The 19677-nt window shown below is 41.0% G+C and overlaps 1 protein-coding gene across 10 annotated transcripts in view; it reads right to left on the bottom strand.

Annotated features, from left to right (window-relative positions):
• Window positions 1-19677, bottom strand: part of DYNC1I1 (dynein cytoplasmic 1 intermediate chain 1) — a 184100-nt gene that overhangs the window by 62824 nt on the left and 101599 nt on the right. For all 10 annotated transcript variants that reach the window (XM_086856827.1, XM_086856831.1, XM_086856889.1 and 7 more), the window contains 3 exons: window positions 11503-11665; window positions 10229-10328; window positions 5213-5338 (listed from right to left, as the gene is read on the bottom strand). In XM_086856827.1, coding sequence (XP_086712953.1) covers window positions 5213-5338; window positions 10229-10328; window positions 11503-11665 — 389 coding nt within the window. The remainder of the gene's footprint in view (window positions 1-5212; window positions 5339-10228; window positions 10329-11502; window positions 11666-19677) is intronic.

Consider the following 19677-nt stretch of genomic DNA (forward strand, 5'->3'; position numbering starts at 1 on the left):
CACATAACTTAATGGCAGTGTATGGAAGCCACTACAAAAAAGCTAGGGGAGAATGAAACATTTTGTGGTGCAGCTGTGTAGCTGATTTCTGTACCCAATCCACCAATATTTTCCAAGCATGGACAGCTTTTCTTGAAATTAAAATAGAAAACACAAATCCCCTTTCCCACAAAAAACCTGACAGTTTAGTAAAAAGATGGGACTAACCAAGTAAATCTGACTGCATAGCATTTTAGGAAAAGGACAGAAATAGCTACAGCTACTGAAAGTGATATACTGCTGAAATATTTTTGTGATTATGCTAAAAGCCAATCTGAGTCTTTGAAAGAACTCTTAAATGGTTACTGCTTCCTCAAATAAAAGCCACTTCATATGTGTTCTCCTTCTTTAAAAATACACCGAATGTAGTTGCATCTAATGTCAGATCTGTACATCTCACTGGCCTTTTGAGACACTTGGAAAAGACATAGCTGACAAAGTGGAAATTATTAGATCAGGAAATTATCCATAATAAATTAAAAGACAGTCAATGTAGTATTTTTCTGTTTCTGTTATCATTAGATTGGGTGCAGTAAAGCAGAATTCTTTACTCTCCAATAACAATACAGAGTCCTCCAAATCAGAAACTAGCATTCAATTTGGTTTATTTACATGAAACTAATATCTTTAGCTGTCTTCCTCCTTCACCCCTCCTCTTCTGAAATGATGGATGTTTCAGGCTGAGATCCAGATACCTCAACCAGCTTTAATAACCCCTCTTCAGTTCCAGAAGAAAGGAAATGGTTTGCAATACCCTCAAGTCCCTTAGATACACTGATTATTTCTTTTTCCTTGTGACTTCTGTCTCTGCAGATCAGATCTAACCCAAAAGCTATGAGATCTGATAGAAGAGCAGTGCTGTACACATACTAGCAGGCCCTGCTGAAAGAAGGGGTATAAAGCTCAGACTATTATCTACTAGCCCATCTACTGCAAACTCTGAGTTCTCATTTACCTCACTTGACCAGATATGTTGCTGTAAAGTTTCAGATACTTCCTCAGGTCACTCTGGCATAGAAAGTTTAGATCAGACCACCATGAAACAGAAACATCATCGGGGCAGAGAAGATGTGTAGTACAAATAGTCCTCATAGTGAATGGGTAATGTAGATTTTTAATTGAGTGTTCAGGGAAAAAAACACATTAATGACATAAAAGCACCTCCTGAAAAAGACAGAAATATTGAGAAATATGGTTGGTGCTAGTCCATCAATCAATGGAATGGGAATGTTCACATCCATGTCCAGCCCCATGCACTGCAGAGATCAATACAGGATTGAGCACTCTTTGAGTCAAGATCATCAATAACTGTGAGATACTATTTTTGTTTTTGTCACTCCCACCTAAACAGAAACCAGCAGTAGCTGAGAGAAGCAGTGTGAACCACTGCTTAAAATTCTCCCAGCTAAACCAAGGGGAGAGTCAATGTGATTTCCATGTTGTTGCTGGAATTCATTCCATCTCTGGATACCGCCAAACCAACCCAACTAGAGGTGACTCATCTGCATGGTTTCATAAAGTACTTCTGAAAGGCATGTGTCTTGCCTTTGGAATGCTCTGGATTACACCAAGAGTATGTGATGCTCCAGCCTGGGGGAAGAGGACATCCCTGAATCTTCCCTGCAAAGATATTCCCAGTCTGCACGCCGCAGTATTAACTGCATGCTCAATTTATTTCTCACTACCTAAGGAAAGCACTGAACATGCATTCCTTTGACAAATGATATCACCCTCTCATTCCAGTTTTGCTCCTTATGCAATGATTTTTGCTTGCATAGGAAAACAAATGAACAAATTGCCCAATCCCTCATTCTTCCCTGTTTTCCTATTTCAAACTTTGTGGTAAAGAGATGTATGATGAGCTACAGAGGAAAAAATCTGGGAGTCACAGCTAAAATACTGTCTGCACATAAAGCAGAAATATAAAAACCCAAAGAAGGGCAAAAATAAAACACATAGAAGAAAAAAAATATTCCGTGGGAGGTGAGAGTAAAAGTCATCAGGACTATTATAGAAAGCATCTGATAGAGCACATGGCTGTACATATAAATTAATGAGTAAGCATATCCACTTGGCTAATTATAATTTTTCCTTTAATGAATACTAACTAAAACTGAGCCCAGTATTTGTAGCACAACACATTGTAGAGCTATGAAATTTACTACTAAAATTGTTTTAATGAGACAACAACTTAATATGACTTTAAATTGGGTAAGAATTTCATATTTACAGAATACACCACCCCTCATGTTTGAGGACTGAAATCAAGTCTTTTGCTGACTGTAGCTAGGCAAAAAACATCATTGCCAGTAGATTTTTACATCATTGTCTGTCATGGCTGATAGACAACTTGGTTCTGGCAACTTTCAGCATTTCACATTCTCATATGTAAGATTAAAAACAGTCTTAGAAAGAGGTAAAGAAAATGAAAAAAATTCCATGGTACACACCTGGATAATAGATCAGGAAAAACAGGAAAACATTAAGGGTTCTAGCTTCAAGAATTTACCAAATGTGCACAACTGGTATCTGAAGTTCTCCCTGCTGCACTCCAGCCAGATCTTTAGCTGTCCAGAGATAGTTCACAGATCTATCTCTATTGATGGTAGCAGAACTCCTGAGGTGAAATTTCTTAGAAGTTTCTCAGAAATGCCTTCATAAACCTATTTATTGATTTGGCTTATCAGAAGTGGCTTGCAAATGTTCACCGACAGTCACACCTGATATGAGTTTCCACTTCCTTGAGTCTTGCTCTCTATGCCCCAAAAATTGAAAGGCAAAAGGTGTATTAGTCAGCATCTTGTAGGATTTATCAAGATCCCTTTTTATAGAAAGTCTTTGGGAAGGAAAATAGAGGCCTATTGGGGAAATACACTCAAAGTACGGTGTTTGTCATATCTGGGCAACCTAGCTGTAACAGTAAGGTGTGTGTTCATCTCCAGCTGTTGGGCTGGACTGTTGTGAGGTCATGTACTTGGTGAAACAAAATTTGGCCTCTCTCTAGAAGGCCTAGAGAAATAACTGAATCAGGACTGAATAAGGGAATGTTTCTCTAGCAAAATGGTAATATAAATGATATGGGGCTGACTAATTATACAGTTTGTTTCCACTAACAGAATAACATGATGGTCTGAAATCCAGACTATGAGCTAAGATACTGCTCTTTTCTTATTTTCCATCTGAGTCAGTTACAACAAAACCTGTGTTCAAGGGACCAAGTTGCATACTTTTTGCTTTCCCATTTAATCACATGTGGGTATCCCTATCTGATCTGAAGATATGCAGAAGATACTCCACATCAAAAGCCCTATAATGGTGGTTCAAAGACAGATCCAACTCATAACGGACTTAAAATGCAAATTATCTATGGTCAGTTTGAAAAGAAAATAAGTATTTCCCATGGGCAGAACTGATTTTCTTTAGCTGAAAGAGAATGAATCCAGGATACATGTACAAGCATGGTGTCATATATGAATCTGAATTCATAGGTTTTAAGGTTCCAGTTCTAAAAGGGAGCACATCCAGCAATGTGAGGATTAGACAGAAGCTCAGCCATGCCAATGGCTTTGTCCTGTGTGTTTTTGTTTCCCTAATGGAGAGTGCAGCCTGTCTCATTGCTTTCAGTGCAGCAAGTCATACCTCTCCTGTCTAAGTGTATCTGGACAGAACTTTATTGGAACAAATTGTTACGTCTTTAGTCAATCTTCCTCTGTATGCAGGAGGGCTACCCTGAATCTGGTCATTATCTTGCAAAATCAATCTAGTTTAAGGGTTATCCTTACTAGAAATGCCATCTCTTCTCTTGGAAGTTTTGTTCAAAACATTAAGCTGCATGTACATTTATAGAAGAATCTGAACATGGGATCTGAGCTAAGACCTTAAGCAGTCTGAAAGAACACATTGGCTGCCAAATATGATATCAAGGAAAATTCAAGCCCTCCTTTCAAAGGTAATACACACACACACACACACACACACACACACACACACACACAAACACACACACACACACATATATGTATATAAATCTGTATGGCATATTCGCAGGCCTGAACTCCTTGTGAAGTTGTTTTTCAGTATAGCAAATTAGAAAAATATGTCCAGAATTAAAGGTTACTTAATCGGGTTGAAGCAGCAACTTCAATTCCAGCATCTCCCTCCCACTATGTTACATCTGATAATGTACCCAAGTCCAAACATAAACTTAGTTCAAAAAGATGTTTGGACCTCAAATGTAAAATGACACTTAGCTTACACAATTAGCCAGGTAATACATATCCTTCCAAGAGAAGCAATTTTTACCACAGAATTATCTGCATTTTACTAATCTCTGATTGTTAAGTTTTACTTGCGGAAACTTTTCCATATGGCTTTTTGAATGCCACTGTCCTGTATTTAATTACCACAGAGGGATATTAATGAAGAGGTTTGAAATTTGGCCCAAGCCCTGTTCCTCAGTTTGGACAGTTTGATGGAGATAGAGCCAGTGAGCTGAACACTTCTGTCAATATGAGGCTGTGCCATTCCACACACAAAAGCACTGACAAAACAGGAGTAAATAGACATACAGAAATGAAACCCTCAACTATTTTTGAATTGTCCATAAACTTCTAAGCCAGCATAATTGTAAAATAGCACTGGGTGAAGTGAAGCACTATTTTGCTGACCTAAAGGACAGTCAAACTGATTGACCTGAAGGAATTGGTGGAGTAGTTCTTGAAATTGAGACCGTTTTGATCAAGCTGGAAGTCAGACACATGTCCAAAAATGCAAAGTTTACTACCCAATTTTAAAGGGAAAACATGATATTGAGCAGAACCAAGGCAAGGGTAGGCAGCTTGAGTGCAGAGGATGCAAGGAAGTTAACGTGGGTGGGAAAGCATGTGTGACTGCCTGGATGAGGAAGTGGTACACCACAGTTACTTCATAAGTGCGAGGGATTTATGAACTACATCTCCTAGGGACTGTTTTAAATAGATGAAGAATGATATGCAGCCCTGACAGGCTTTTGTTTGAGAAGGCTGGTTGCCTTCTAAAAACACTGGACTGTCACTTGTACTTTTACTAAAAATGCCTGTTTTTAACCTTAACCTTTTCATGTGAACAGTGGGGAGATTCACCATGCAGTAAATTGTTTTGTCTAGCATAAAATCAATGGCTTCTTCAGCCTTACCTGACAATGGAACACATATTCTGGCGTGGTTTTCTTGAACTTCATGTTCCACACCAAGGCTACCCCATCAGGCTCATGTGGAGCATCTTCATTATTGTTATAAGATGCAACCATCAATTCAGGGTACTAGAAAGGAAAAGAAAATGAAAACGAAATAACATGGATGATGAAAAACCTACACAAAATCATATCAGAAAGAAATAATCTGCACTAAATGTGCAATATCTGGTTTTAATTAAAATGCATGCTAGTTCAATCATATTATTCTGCTTCATTTTGGTTTTACATTTTACTCATCCCTAACATCCTTAAAGCCCCTGATACTTTCTCTCTATCAGTTATTCTCAAATATCCCAAAGGCAATGCTATTTTCTGCAGATAATTCTTAAGAAAAGACAACTAGCAAAATAATTATAAAGGGAATGAAAAGGAAGGAAAAGGAAAATTTTGAAAGCTTTAATAATTTTACTGTATTTGCTTAAACATCTCTTCAGGGACGAACTACTATCTTAATTGATTTTGATAATAAAACACTATGACCATAGGGTTGACTCGCTTTTTTTCTGAAATACACATTTTTTAAGCATTCCTGAAAGCTATTCTTTTATTTCATTATGAACTCTTATTCACTTATGCACAGAATCAACTTGAAAGCTCTTCTTGATGACTCAAATGGCAAACAAAATATTTTCTTTGCAGAAGCTCAATTTTGCAAGATGCTGAGGTCATCTTGTAAAGCACAGGGTGACCTTGAATTCCACAGATTCAGTAAGACTGATGCAATGAGGGCTCTAAAATCAGAGCCACACTTTTCTGTATACCCATTATCCACTGTTTTATAGACGTAGATATGCAACACACATATTTATTTACCTTGTTTATATATACAGATCTATATATACATAATATCATACACGAAAAATCAGAACTTCACACTATCTTGATGACCTTGCATCATTTTAAAACACCAGAAGAAGCAACAATTTATCCACAATTAGTTACTTTCTGTCTACATAGTATTCCCAGTTGTCCACTCTCACATGTTTGACACTAGGCACCTCCGGTAACCTCTGTCCTTCCCTCTAAATATTTCCCTGTTTAGAGGGATAAGGCAGTGGAGATTATGGCATGTCCAGAGAAAAGCATGTGGCTTCTGCAGACCTACAAGTCATCAGCCCAAGTTCTGCAATACCTACACTCTTCTCTTGCAAATTAGAAATGCTTTCCCTCAAAATTTCTCAGTATCTGCAAATTATTGTCACTTTTTGTCTTTACCAGGTAAATTCCTGCCAAACCATCTACCACTTTTGTTAGAGAACAGTGCAGCTGATAGATTCAAAGGAAGCAGGACGAAGAAACTCTCATTTGGAAGCTGTGAATTTGATCCAAAGGCACTTTAACAATAAAAGAAATCCCAAACCACCACGCTTTCTATTATTATTATTGGGGTCTGAACCTCTCTGCTCTCAAAATCCATTTGGAAGAAATAATGCACGCAGCTGTAACTTCTGCCACCAGCAGCTATTGCTTCCCACATTCTGTACACTTCCATGGATAATGTATCACAGAGCTGATGATTTTTCTATTCAAGCTCATAGCTCCAAATGAGCCTGGACCCATGTGTGGAAGAATCAGCAATGACACATGGACACCACAGCTTACCCCTTTCCCATTTAAAGGAAACTCTGACTGGATTGTATTACATCCCTGCAGACCCTGGCTGCTGGCACAGCTTGTAAGAATGATTTAGCTCCCAATTCACTTGCATGGAATTTGGAGGATGCAGTAGACCAACCATGTCTTCTCCCTCACCAAGACCTGAAGGACACCTGGGGGTGGATTAATCCCACACCTGAGATACTTCCTCTCTGGACACAGTCGCACCAGCTCTGCCCTCGACGGCTCTCATCCATCTTACCCCTCTCCTCTCTCACTCCTGCAACAGAGCTTACAACCACTTTTGAACAGCAAGCTCTGCTTCTCCTTTGAACCTTTCCATCCCACGCTGGCCCATGTCCAAGTAAACAGAGTGTGCAGCAGGCTCTTGACAGGGCACCACGTTTTGGCTGAGCAGGTGGGGGACATTCACGAGAGTGGCTGAGCCTGCAGTCATGAAGGGGAAGGTAGGTGGGCAGACAGAATTAACAAGCCCTCCTGCCAGCGTGACTGCAGCCAGCTAGGGGGTGTGATCAGGTCCAAAGTACCAACTTTGAGGCACTCTGGGGCTCGTTCATGCTCCTGTGAAGTTTAGTGAGCATGGTTAGCAGCACATCTGGCCATAAACAAACACTGACTCAAGTCTTGCTGGTCTATTGGTAGGTTTTGCAATCAGTTTATGTATTTAACTGGAAGCACAGTTGAAACTTTATGCCTAGCTGAGTAACTCCATTATGAGGCTTTTTGACTCTTAAAAAAACAGCTAAATGCAGCACCCTAAATCCTCTCTGGCACTTCACACTCCGATGCTCCACTCAATCTGCTTCCATTTACACAATTTCAGTCCTCACCAGGTGTCCAGATGTCCTGCAACTGAAAATAACATGAAAATGGTGCTGTGCAAAACCTCATTCAAGGCTGCTGCCTGAGAGTCAAGAAAGACACATCCCTATCTCCAAGATCACGGTTTTCTTGGCTTCAGGCTAAGTTAGCTCCCATGGACAGAGTAAGGATAGAATACTATAATTCTTTTGTGTTTACTTTCGGTCTGTTGGGCCTTTCTCTAAGATCCTTAAGCCTCTAAGCCATTTTCTTGTTGCTCTGTGAAAGAATCAAGGGGCTAGAGGGTTAAATCGAATGGTATGAATGATCCCACATGTTCGAGACCATATTCTACATGTGACTGGGAACAGAATAATTTGTTTAATCAATGCATCAATGTCCTTTGTTTGATTAAGCTTCTATTTTCCTCCAGGCTGTTTCGCAGCAGCAGTTTTATCGGAGAAAATTGAGCAATGTGTTCTGCAGTTCTCATGATTATTCAAGTTATTCTTTGGCACAGTGGACACTGTCATGTCCTGGAGCATGTGTGAGCAGCAGAGCTGGTGGTTAGGTGAAATAGTTCTGTCTGCCTCCAGCTCCTGTCCCATGCAAATAACTCAAAGCAGGAAGGAGAGGAGGCAACTCCATACTCCCAAGCTACTGTAGGGCAGCATGCAGAAGCCCCCCACACAGAGAAGCCCATGCTGGGGTGCCAGGGAGCTGAGCATGAGGAGTTAACAAAGAGGAAGGCAGGAGAGGCCACCCTGGAACAAAGAGGTGGGAAGCAGAACATGCCTTCAAGCCCCAGGGGCTGAACAATTACATTTGGCAGTGCTCTTCTGAGGCGGCTTTTTTTCTTGCTGCCCTGGGAATACAGTAAGAGCTGCCTGTTAGGAAAATATCAGATAAGAATTCCATGTAATTTCCAGCCCCTGAACAAGTGAACAACCTAAGATAAGTGTTTCCTCAGGCTTATATTTGATTTCTGTGGAAATCCATATGTGCTTAAAGGCCACCCACATCACAATAGTGCATACCTGTTGCTAGGCTGATATTTTGTATGAAAGCAAAGGTATAAATCCTTCATTTCACACATGGGGTGCAAGCTGGCTATTACAAGAAGCCTCTCTGCAGCTGGCTGTTGTGCACCACCCAGACCTCCTCAGCCTCCCAGGGGGACCCTCTGATTCTTCTCCCCTGCTGCCTCCCTGTCCTCTGGGCAGTCAGCTGCCACCTTGCCTGGGAAGTACCCAGCGGGATGCAAGCAGCTCTGCTGCCTTTTCAAGGGGAAAGAGAGAGGCATGGATTGAAAGTTCCTGTGCCCCTTATCCACTGCTTCTCTCCAGCCTGCACACAACATTTATGTACTTGACCTTGAGCACTTGCTCTTTTCATGTGCATGTCTAATGTGGTGCAGAAAGAGCTGCTCCTTTAAGATTAGGCAAAACTTGCTCATAACACCGGGCTGACTACATCTATAGCACACATCTACATCTATAGTACACACCTTTGCTACCCACACCAGGCTGCACCAGGTCTCTGGAGACTCTGTGGCACACCTGAGGCTGGGTTTGGGGCCAAGCAGGCAGACCGGCTTGTGCTCGCATTTTTCAACTCAATGTCCTCTTGGAGCAGTTTTGTTATATATGTATGGTGGATTTAGGAGCTAGTCTCTTTGGTTCTCTCCCCAGGGAAACCAGATGCTTTGCTCCAGGCTAGAACCTAGGAGCAGGCTAACAATGATGAAACAGGACAAGGCGGGCTGGAGTAGAACCAGAACCAAATTCGTTTAACAGGACCTGTGACTATGTCTGCTAATCCTAGCTCCCCAACAGAGTAACTAATTAAACTGGTTTCTGCACTTTGCTGATGTGATTGCATTGGTTTTGGAGAGCTTAAGCAGGTCTATCATGAGTTTTATTTTCCAATGACAATGCTTTGCACTGCAGAGAAACTGGGTACATTCCAGGCATGCTACTTTAGCATGACCCAGAGCAGCTGCAGCCTCCTCTTCCATCACCTGAAGAGAGGACCCAGCAGTTTCTGAAAGACTTCTTTTTCATCTCTCCATATTGTTCATATATTTTCACATTTTTAGTTTTAGTATATTAGATAATTTTCTCACCATTTTTTTCTATTTTTATATGCTACTATATATAGTTATGCATATTTAATAAATTAATTTTTGTTAGTTTAATTTTAAACCTTTTGTTCTAAAACAATTTCCATTTTTGGCTGAAGTAGTGAAAGGGGAAGGAAAAGTAAAGACTTCATCTTGGTAAGTTTGTTAATCTAAGGTTTCAACACAACATCCTGATTTTGAAGACCAAGTAACATATACAAAAAAAAATGACAGCTTCATTATTGTTCACTACTCTTCTTTACAGAGAAACGTGCTTCTGTTCACACAGGGCCCTGCTGTTAACTCAGAAATAACATCCTGCTCTGCATAAAGAAGAGCAAACAGAAGCTGCCCATAAGTTTTACAGGGAGAAGTGGAAGTGGTATGGAAAGGTATCTCCCAGCTTCTCATCTTACCTGAAGAGACCAATCCATGCAGGTGACCACACGATGCTTTGACCAGTGCTCATCATAAAATTGCCGATTAAAGGAAAGGTTGGCTCCTGCTTGAACATCTCTGTGTGAATTCAAACAAAGTGACAAATTTTCAAGTACCAGGGTTCAAATGCTGTGAAAAGCAGTGAGAAAGTTTTTGACTACTCAGATCTCTGCTCAGCCTGGGGAAGTCTGCCACCTTGATTTAATTCCTCTCACTGACTGTCTGGCTGAAAATGATGCAACAAGGAACACATTTTAGATCTGTTTCACAAAACCACATTTTAAAATTTCTCACTGCCTGCCTGACTCTTCTGAGTCACCCTGGGCCATCTGTGGCCTCTTTTTCTCTCGGGATGAACTCAGGAGAACTCAGCTCTCCCTTTTCTGAACCTTCACCTCCAAGCTCTAACCAAATCCCTCTTACTTTTGACTCCTGAAATCTTAAAGGTGCAGCACCTCCTCCCAGAGACGGAGACAGCAGATGCTGTGTGACACTGCAAGGACAGGCTGAAGCTCAGTGCTGGCCCAACACTGCCACACTGATGCACTCAGCTGGCCCACAGGGATGATATTCTGGGTTAATCTCCAGTAATTTCCATGCAACACAGCTACTAATTTCCCATGAGGCTTCAACAGATACATAGCTGTTGAAATGTAAATATTTCCTCTCCAACTAACAAGTTTTACTGCTTTTCTCCCATATCAGTTGCTGAAAACAAAACTTGTCACTTCTCGTCTTGGCTGCTGAGATTGCAAATGCTTTGGGAGATCATTTTCATCCCCACAATGCATGGTATAGTGGGATCCAGTACAGACCTGAGGCTGTAGTAGAATATAAACAGCACTAGTTTGAATTTGTGCAAATATCATAAGCACATACACGTCCACTCCTGGAATGTTCACATTTATGTGTACACGTATATACACACATTTATCTATTTAAGTTATTTTTCCAGAATTTTAAATTCAATCACAGAAATGAAATAAAAAAATTAAACCTGCTGAATAATATGTCAAATTAAAAAAAAACCAAACCAAACAATCCAAAACCCAGATCAGCAAAGCACAAGCTTTACAATATGCTACTTTACAATATGATTTCAGATGACAAAGTGACCCAGGCCTTCATGAAGAGATTATGAGCTTTTCTTAACTAGAAAAATGTCACATTTTGTTTAAAGTTAAGGCTTCCTATTATTTGAATTATCTCTATAAAATCTATTTTACAAAAGCAAAAAAACCTCCAAACTGACCCATCTTTTTCTTCTACGTCTCTGCCACTATAGTCAAAGAAGATGTCAGAATCTTCAGCCAAAGCTCGCTCAATTACACGTATTGTGCGGTCAAAAAATATCAGGAATTCTTCTGAATGGAGAACTTGTTGCTTTTCTTCTTCTGTCAGTTCTCTAGGAGGAGCTTGGAAAATGAAAAAATGTAGTTAGGAGTATGACATTTCACCCCTTTCCCAATGAATCAACATCTTCAGTGGGTTTCTTCTGACATGAAAGCTTGCTATAGCCATGTCAGGAAAAAAAAATCAAAGCTTTACTCTTAAAATCACAACTAAGAAGTTTTTAATATGTCTAAACATACTCCTCTATATTACCAGAATATAGCCTTTACATAGACGAGATCTTATATCTTATGTATTTATTATTCTGAAATGGAAAACACTTAAACCTCCCAAATTAAATAAACTCAGTGTTCCTATTTCAGGAAATGGCCGTGACTGACGTTTAGGCAATACCTAACTGGAAAAAGCAGAACACTTATGTAACAGAGGACCTGTCAGAGGAGCTGAAGATAAAATAATCTTCTTAACTTATACTACAGTTCTTTATATTAAAAGGTCTCACATAATCTTTCCCTTCAATTCTTCCAACTTCTACTTGGTGTCAATGATAAATTCTGTCTTTGCTTCAGAGATTTTGCAAAGTAATGAAGTGAATAACCAAAGATATTCTCTGAGACAGCAAAATTGAAAGCAACCAGCCAAACAGCAGTTTCTTTAAGGGAGTGTTATTCCTTGCAGAGGAATCCTAAGACCCAGGGCAACAAATGTCACCGAGCCGTGGGCAGAGCTGCCCTGAGAAGGGTAGGGGCTGTCTTGGGCAGCACTAAGAATAGCATGTCCCCCACAAGATGAAGCTGCTTCCCTACTTGTACACAGAGTTGTTAAACCTTTACTTCAAATATTTCCAGTTTGGCCTTCATTTGAAAAATGCTATCTTTAAAGGATGCACCAGTGCAATGTCTCCATCAGTTGAATGACCTGTTGGTAAATTATAACTCAAACATGAGCATCAGAGGGAATGAAAGTCTGGATGTTACTACAGTACAAAATTCTGTTCTCAATTACACTATCAGGGTCATAGTGATACTGAGGCAATATTGTATATTGATTATGCATTTGCCCACATTTGCTTCTGAATCATCATTTTGGTTATATTTCAGAATCACTTGTATTCCAAGAAATGACATTAGTGTCTTTATAGTTACCCCAAACCAACCTTGCACCTAGCCTAAATTCCCAGCACAAAAAGCTCTGTTGATGGAGAATTTTGCTCCAAATTTATAATTAGGAACACAAACAACATATCATAAACAGATTTACTGCAAAACTGCAGAGACTACAATGTAAGAGTTTAACAGATGATCAAAGGTCTCCTGCATTTGGCTTTACACTACAGATTTGAGGTGTTTACCTGTGAAAATGACCTTGCAGTCTCTGTAGGCCCCATTGGGTTAAAACACCAGCAGCCAAAAAAGGGAATTCAGCAGTTCAGAGAACACCCACCATACAGCAAAGTTTAACTCCCAGCCCTGTCATACATATCTCAATGTTTAATTAAACAATGAGTGACACAGTTTCAAGCTACAGCTCAAAATGATTTTCTAGTTTCTGTGCCATGCCACACAGTTTCTTTCAGTGATCAGGCAGATGTGGCCCTTGCTCTCCATCTGGTTTTTTCTTCAGATTGGATTCATGCACTCCAGTGCCCAACGGGATGGGGCACGATGCCACCACCAGCCCCCAGGACAGGAATGGATGGCAGGGCACAGCAGCAGGCTGGAGGAGTGACACGGTCATCACTCCTGCCATCCTCAGCCACCTCTGCTTTCAGCATACCTGCTCTCAGAGCTGCTGTGGTTGGGAGAGGCTGCTGTCACCACACTTTGCCTCAAGTTTGCCTCGAGCTAGCTCTGAAAGACAAAATCTCTGCACTACGCCTGAGCTAAACAGAGAGGGCGGGAGAAATGCAAAAGGTGGAGGAGCGATCTGGCCCTCAGGAGACAGAGCAGCTAAGTTACAAACTTTAGCCTTTGATGATCTCCTATGGCCTTGGCCCTATGCCTCCTACCAGCACATTAGTGGTCTCTGTGGAGCTCCACACATCCAGAGAATATCTGCATCCCCTCACATGCCCCCACTGAGGAGCAGAGTGACAATTACCAAGGCAGGAGCACAATTTGCCCCTAAGTGCTTTACACAGAAGCCATGCATGTGAGAGGAAAAGAACCACTAGCAAAAAAGTCCAGCTTGACCTATTGCAGCATCCACTGCTGAACAGTAATTGGCACTGAGGGAACTCATCTGGCAAGGAAGCCTGTAATGAGGCAATATCCCATCGTCACCACTAAAGCATTGCTTTCCGAGAATCAAAGACAACAAGCATGACAATGCAGCAAAATGGCATAAAGAGGGGGAAAATAACTGCAAAGGCAAATGGAAAACTCGTTTTAAACTGCTCCAAATGGAAAAAATTATTTGCTAAATCAAATCCTCTCTACAGCTTGGAAATGTGAATTTATTACTAGAGCATTTGCTGACTATAACTGCAAAGAAAATACAACCCAAAATCAATAGAAAGGGAAAAGGCAAAAAATAAACAACTTGGGACCTGTGGAGTGCTCACAAGCAGTGGAGGCACACATGATTGTAGTTCTACCTCAGCAAAATCTCCCTTGCAGTTAGCAATGATCTGTGGGAGGCCAGCAGTCTATTAAACCATCAGGAACACCTTGGCTAAAGTTTTTAGGGCATAAATCAGCTTACCTCATTCATCTGACTGACACACCAGATGCCCCCTGGCAATATTAAGCTTCATATTTTAGCCTTATTTTCTTCTTTCATTCGGCTGCCTCTGAAGTTTTATTTGAGGCAATCTCTTCTTACAAGAACGTTAACATCATTACTTTTTCCAGTGTAAAACATTGCTGTAACTACTGTAAATACATGAAGTATAAGCAAAAAAAAAACAACCCCAAACAGACAGGTTTGTTCTTTCAAATATGGAGGTTTTCTAACCATTTATCTTTCAGAGACATTTCCATTTTCTCCTTGTTCCTTCTCCCTGTCTGTCCATTACCTCAAATAAAATAAAAAGAACCTATGTAATTTTCTGCAATTTTTCTTCCAATCTTGGAGCTTACAATGACTTTGATCTCAGCTTTCAAGAAACACGGGCTCTCTTCAAGGAAAACTGAGAAACATAAGTAGCTGATCAAAGTGGTTTTTTTGTTTTGTTTTGTCACAGAGACCTATGTGATGTGACAATATCTCCAGAAATTCCCTGTAAGAATACAGTATTTGTCTTCAAGTATCTGCTCTCCTTGGCATAAAACCCAAACCGACCACATCTAACCTTCTGTGCTGAACAAAGCCCAGCGCAGTGTGTAGTTTACCACTGCTAAAAGTTACGTGCTTATTGCCCAGAGTGCAGTGAAAATTCCTGCAAAGAGAGCTCCGCAGTTTGCTCTTGCTGCAACACCATAGCTTCCTGATGAACTGTAGTGCCTGTGCTGTGATCCCACCCTCAGGAGCTGAGCCCATCTGTGGCCCTGCACAGCTCATGGCAGGAGGATCCATGAAGTCACCAAGTGCTGCCCTACGGGAGCACCGGGCATCGTGTCTGCCCAGGAACCCCCTGAGACATGGGTGGCACCCACCAGCAGCAAGGGCTCTGGGGCTGTGCTCAACAAGGTGTGCCAAAGAAGCCCTGTCTTCATGCTAATGGATAATACCGTACAAAACAAAGTGGAATTTACATTTAAAATTAAATTGTTGTACAGAGTAATGTATGCACAGAGGACACTACAGGGAAAGAAATTGTGAGGTGTATCTGTAAGGAAAGATGTGCTTGAACAGGAAGGTCTAGAACATGAAACAATAGTTGAACATGATGTGAAAACAACCAATTTATTCATGATGTATTTACAAAAATAAGAACATTTTATCATTTTATGTGACTTAACATAATCTTCAGAAATACCATATATCACATCAGGTCCTTTGTCCATAAATTTATTTGGACAAAACAGAAAGAAACAAAAAATTATAATGAAACATCTTTTTGAATCTTTAAGAACAAAGATAAAATTGCCTTAGGCTTGTTCTTATTCAGTAGAAGCATGTTTGTAGTAAATATAACATAAATAGCTGGGAAAACAGTGCAGGAAAAAAGTTAGAAATATTCAAGTACCAGGATTTGAGTCTTCTCTCAAGCGAGTTAAAATTATAAAGAAATAAAACCCCAAAATACCCCAAAACAAAACAAAACAAAACAAAAAAAAACCCCACCCCACATGTAAATAAATAAAACAAAGCTTCTTCTGGAATCTCAGCAATTCTAAAAACTTGACAAGAGAAATGAAAATCAAGTCCATTAAAGGAAAAAAAACAAAACAAAAACCAAAACCAAACCAAAAGAAAAAGACCATAAGGAGTATGCGAATGAAAGAAAGGGCAAACTAATAAAAATAGTAAAGCAGGAAGCAGCCTTGTTATCAACCCAGAGATATAATGAGAGACAGAAGGAGATTATTAAAACCCCTTTAAGAGCTCTAATATTTCTTTCAGCATCTATTTAAATCCATGTAAACTTCAGATGTGCTGACTACGGAGGACGGCTGAAAGGTACAGGGTGAGAGCTGCAAAGTGTGAAGTGGCTCTTAGCAGCTTTCAGTCCTTGCCTGATGATACCTTGTGATCCTCCTGTTTTTCTTGTGCTTTGCACTTTCATCTCAGGCTTGATATATGCCATATCCTGCTTTGCTGTGCTCCATACCATGGTTTGATATATGTCATGTCTTTGTTGTGCTGGCAAGACACTTCATGGCATAACCACTGAAGATAAAAAGGAAGATTTCAAGCTTTATTTAGGGAACTTTTGACTATGGAGTAGCAAGTTGCAGAGCCTAAAATTTGATACTGTGCCAGGCAGGGCTGTTTCCACTGCCTGTGCTTCTCCAGGGGTCATGCTGGACACCACCCCTGAGCGTGCCTGAGCTGACCGTAAGGATGGGTCAGCACACCTGAGCTCACTGTGGTGTTGGTGGCAGTGAAACCGTGGCATTTCTGGCAATGACAAACATCACCACAGCCTGTCTTGCTTTTCCAATACTGATGCCTGAGCTGTGGAGAGTGAAACCATCCCCACCAGCCCAGCCTGCTCTGTGGACACCTGAGCTCCATGCACAGAGCCAGTGCTAGAGCAGGGTGCAGCAGGTCTTTGGAGCTGCAGGTCCCAGCCTTTCCCATCTCAGACTTCCGTGCAAGTTTCTGTGGATATGCCCATGGCTTCAGATAAATGCAGGTTGAGGCCCACTTTCAAGACCAAGCCTGTCCCATTGTTCATGTGGCTTCTACTGACACAAAGAGGAGCCTTAGGTGGAGCTCCAGAGCTCTCTGGTGGTGGAAAACCCCATCCCACTTGATGCCACGGTTTGGGACCGGTCTCTTGTTTATGTGGTCAGGAGAGGCTGGGAACAGGCAGAGCCCTGAGTGAGGTATCCCACACTCAGTTCCTCCAAAAGCAATGGGGAGCACATGCACACGAGACATGGGTGGCAACAGGCAGCCTCACAGAAGGAACACAAGGTGGTCCCAAGGCTTCATACACTTCAAGTGGTCAACAAGTCAGTTCTTCATCTCCTGCTCCACTTCGGGGGACTCAAGCTGCTCTTCTGCCCTTCACACCTCCTTGGCAGTGAAGTTCTGCAAGAGGTGCCATGCCAGACAGGCTGCCCCTGCCAGGACAGGTGCACTGTGGGCCTGACAGTGATGCTGGGACATGTCCAGAAGCAGGGTCAGATCCTACAAACACCCCTGATTGCTGAATAATCCCACCAAACCCCACACAGAGCAACTCTGGGGTGTGCAGGGGGAAGATGAGGAAATTAAGCATGAAATAAATGTCTGAAGAATTCAATTGAACTACCTATAAACCACACAGAAAAAAAAAAAAAATCACATTTCCTCTTAAAATACCATTGTAAAAATAGAGCACTCTTGTCATGTAGGTTTGGAGAGAGGAGACTGAACAAACCGCATCCAAACTTTGTTTTTTATCCTGACCGATTTTTGAGTTATATTCATGCAAAAATGGTCTGCCTTTCTCTCCCTGCACTTCTCTCTCCCATGGATTTTTTCTTAACACTCCTATAACTCAAAAAAGGCCATGCTGATTTTTTTTAATCTGTTAAAAAATGTGCTCCCTGAGCTGAAACCAAATTTCAGCCCAGAGCAAATTTTTACGTCTGGGTTATAAATCCCTGAAAAACAGGATTCATAATGGAAGTGCTGACACAGCCTTAACTACTATATAGCAGTGTGAATGGCGCCACTATAATGTCTATTAGAGATTCTTAAAAAAGTTTGCAAAATATTGTCTTGCCTTGCAGAGAAAAAGAAGCCAGAGTACTTAATGCCAACATAAACATGCTTTTAACCCATTATGTGCTAATTTGCAGAAAAGCTATTAATTCTGAGTAGGCACACAGAGTGCAGCACCGACAGGAAATGTTCTTCTAAACTCCTGTTTGACTTGTAACATGGTTTTAATCACTTCCATGAAACACAAACGATGGCTTATAACTCTGAATGTTGCTCAGAACATGAGAAGGGTGATTACAACAGAGAGGAAAATGGGATTTTGTAGGCAAAAGAGCTAAAGCCAACAGGAAGAGAATGACACCAAGCACTAAAAAATGGGACTCCGTTCCATCTCAGTTTGGGGACAATGGCTTCATTTGATTCACAGCATTTAATGCCTGTCATCAGCACACCACTATTTTATCTATCACAACACATACTACAGGTCAAGTTCACTTTCTATCAGGCAATGAGCATGTTTTCTCCTTCCTTGAACCCCGTCAAATGTTAGCACCTCACAAAGCCGGTTCTGCTGAAACAAGCTGTGCCTTGCTTTTACAGCCTGCAGTTTGAGTGTCTGAGACCAGTGCTAAACCAGCCCAGATGATCTACTGCTCCTGGGGGTCTGCTAGGCAGGGAAGGGGAGCACTGCCCTCTGACTAAAACACAGCAAAAAAATAAAAGATGTTGGCAGTGGTGGCTGATGAGCAAAGTACATAAAAGGCTAACTTGAAAGACCATAAAAAAAGTGAAATAAATTAGTTCAGGGTTCTGTTTTGCTCTTCTCTTCTTGCAGGAGTTTGTGCTTTCTCCCTGTGTATAAGCATTGGCATCACATTTCTGTGGGAATAAATGGTTGTGGGGTAAGCTGTAAGTTGAATACTACAGGGACATTCAGCAACTCTGGACAGTGCATAAGCACTGTGTGCATTAGTAGAGGTTTTTATGGCTTTCTGTTGCCATCAGTAAAAGAGATGCTGTGTTAGGTCCCATGACTGCAAAATCCCATATGCAAGCTGACCTCACAGTTTTGGAAAGAATATTAATTTTCATGAAAAATGAAGATTTTCTATGTCGACACATTCCTTGCTCACATCCTCAGTTCTGCCTTTGCAGACTTGCCTGACTCCTGTTCCTGCTGTGCCCACTGCTCCCCTCTGCCCATGGCATCAGTGGCTGTGGAAGATGGTCAGTGGAAGATGAAGAATGATGAGGAGCAGGAGGACTGAGTTTATCTCTCCACATTTCTACAAGGACCTAAACGAGCAATGAACACTGCAGAATTTATGGTGTTGGTGATTTCTGTGATGCTCTAACGAGGGAAGAAAGATCAATTTATAATCAAAATGGTATGGCTGGTACTGCAACTCACTTCAGTGGGTGAGGATAGCAAATGTCGGCACTGTGTACCTGATTAATTTTTTTTTGATACTGATGAAAATACACCAGTCTCCCCTGGATGAGAAACAAGCATCAGCTGCTGTGTTTCCACTTGAAGATTTCATGGACTTCCATGTAAAATGGCTCCATATTTTTCCCCTAGTGAGATTATCTTGGGAAAACCAAGCTTACGGCTCAAATATCCTGGTAATGAATCACCATAGCAAGAAATTACTTAGGCCCTACCTGAAGAAGTAAAATACCTTTCAAGAAGCTAAACAGAATTTTGAGCAGTCATGGCAATACAGAAGTAAGAAATGCTGGAGAAGAAACCCATTTCCTTCTACCCTGGAGCTGCTGCTATTTCAGTTCTTTTTCCCTACTCAACAAAGGA

The sequence above is a fragment of the Cyanistes caeruleus genome, chromosome 1 (assembly GCF_971803275.1).
Source record: "Cyanistes caeruleus chromosome 1, bCyaCae1.hap1.1, whole genome shotgun sequence".
Taxonomy (NCBI): Eukaryota; Metazoa; Chordata; class Aves; order Passeriformes; family Paridae; genus Cyanistes; species Cyanistes caeruleus.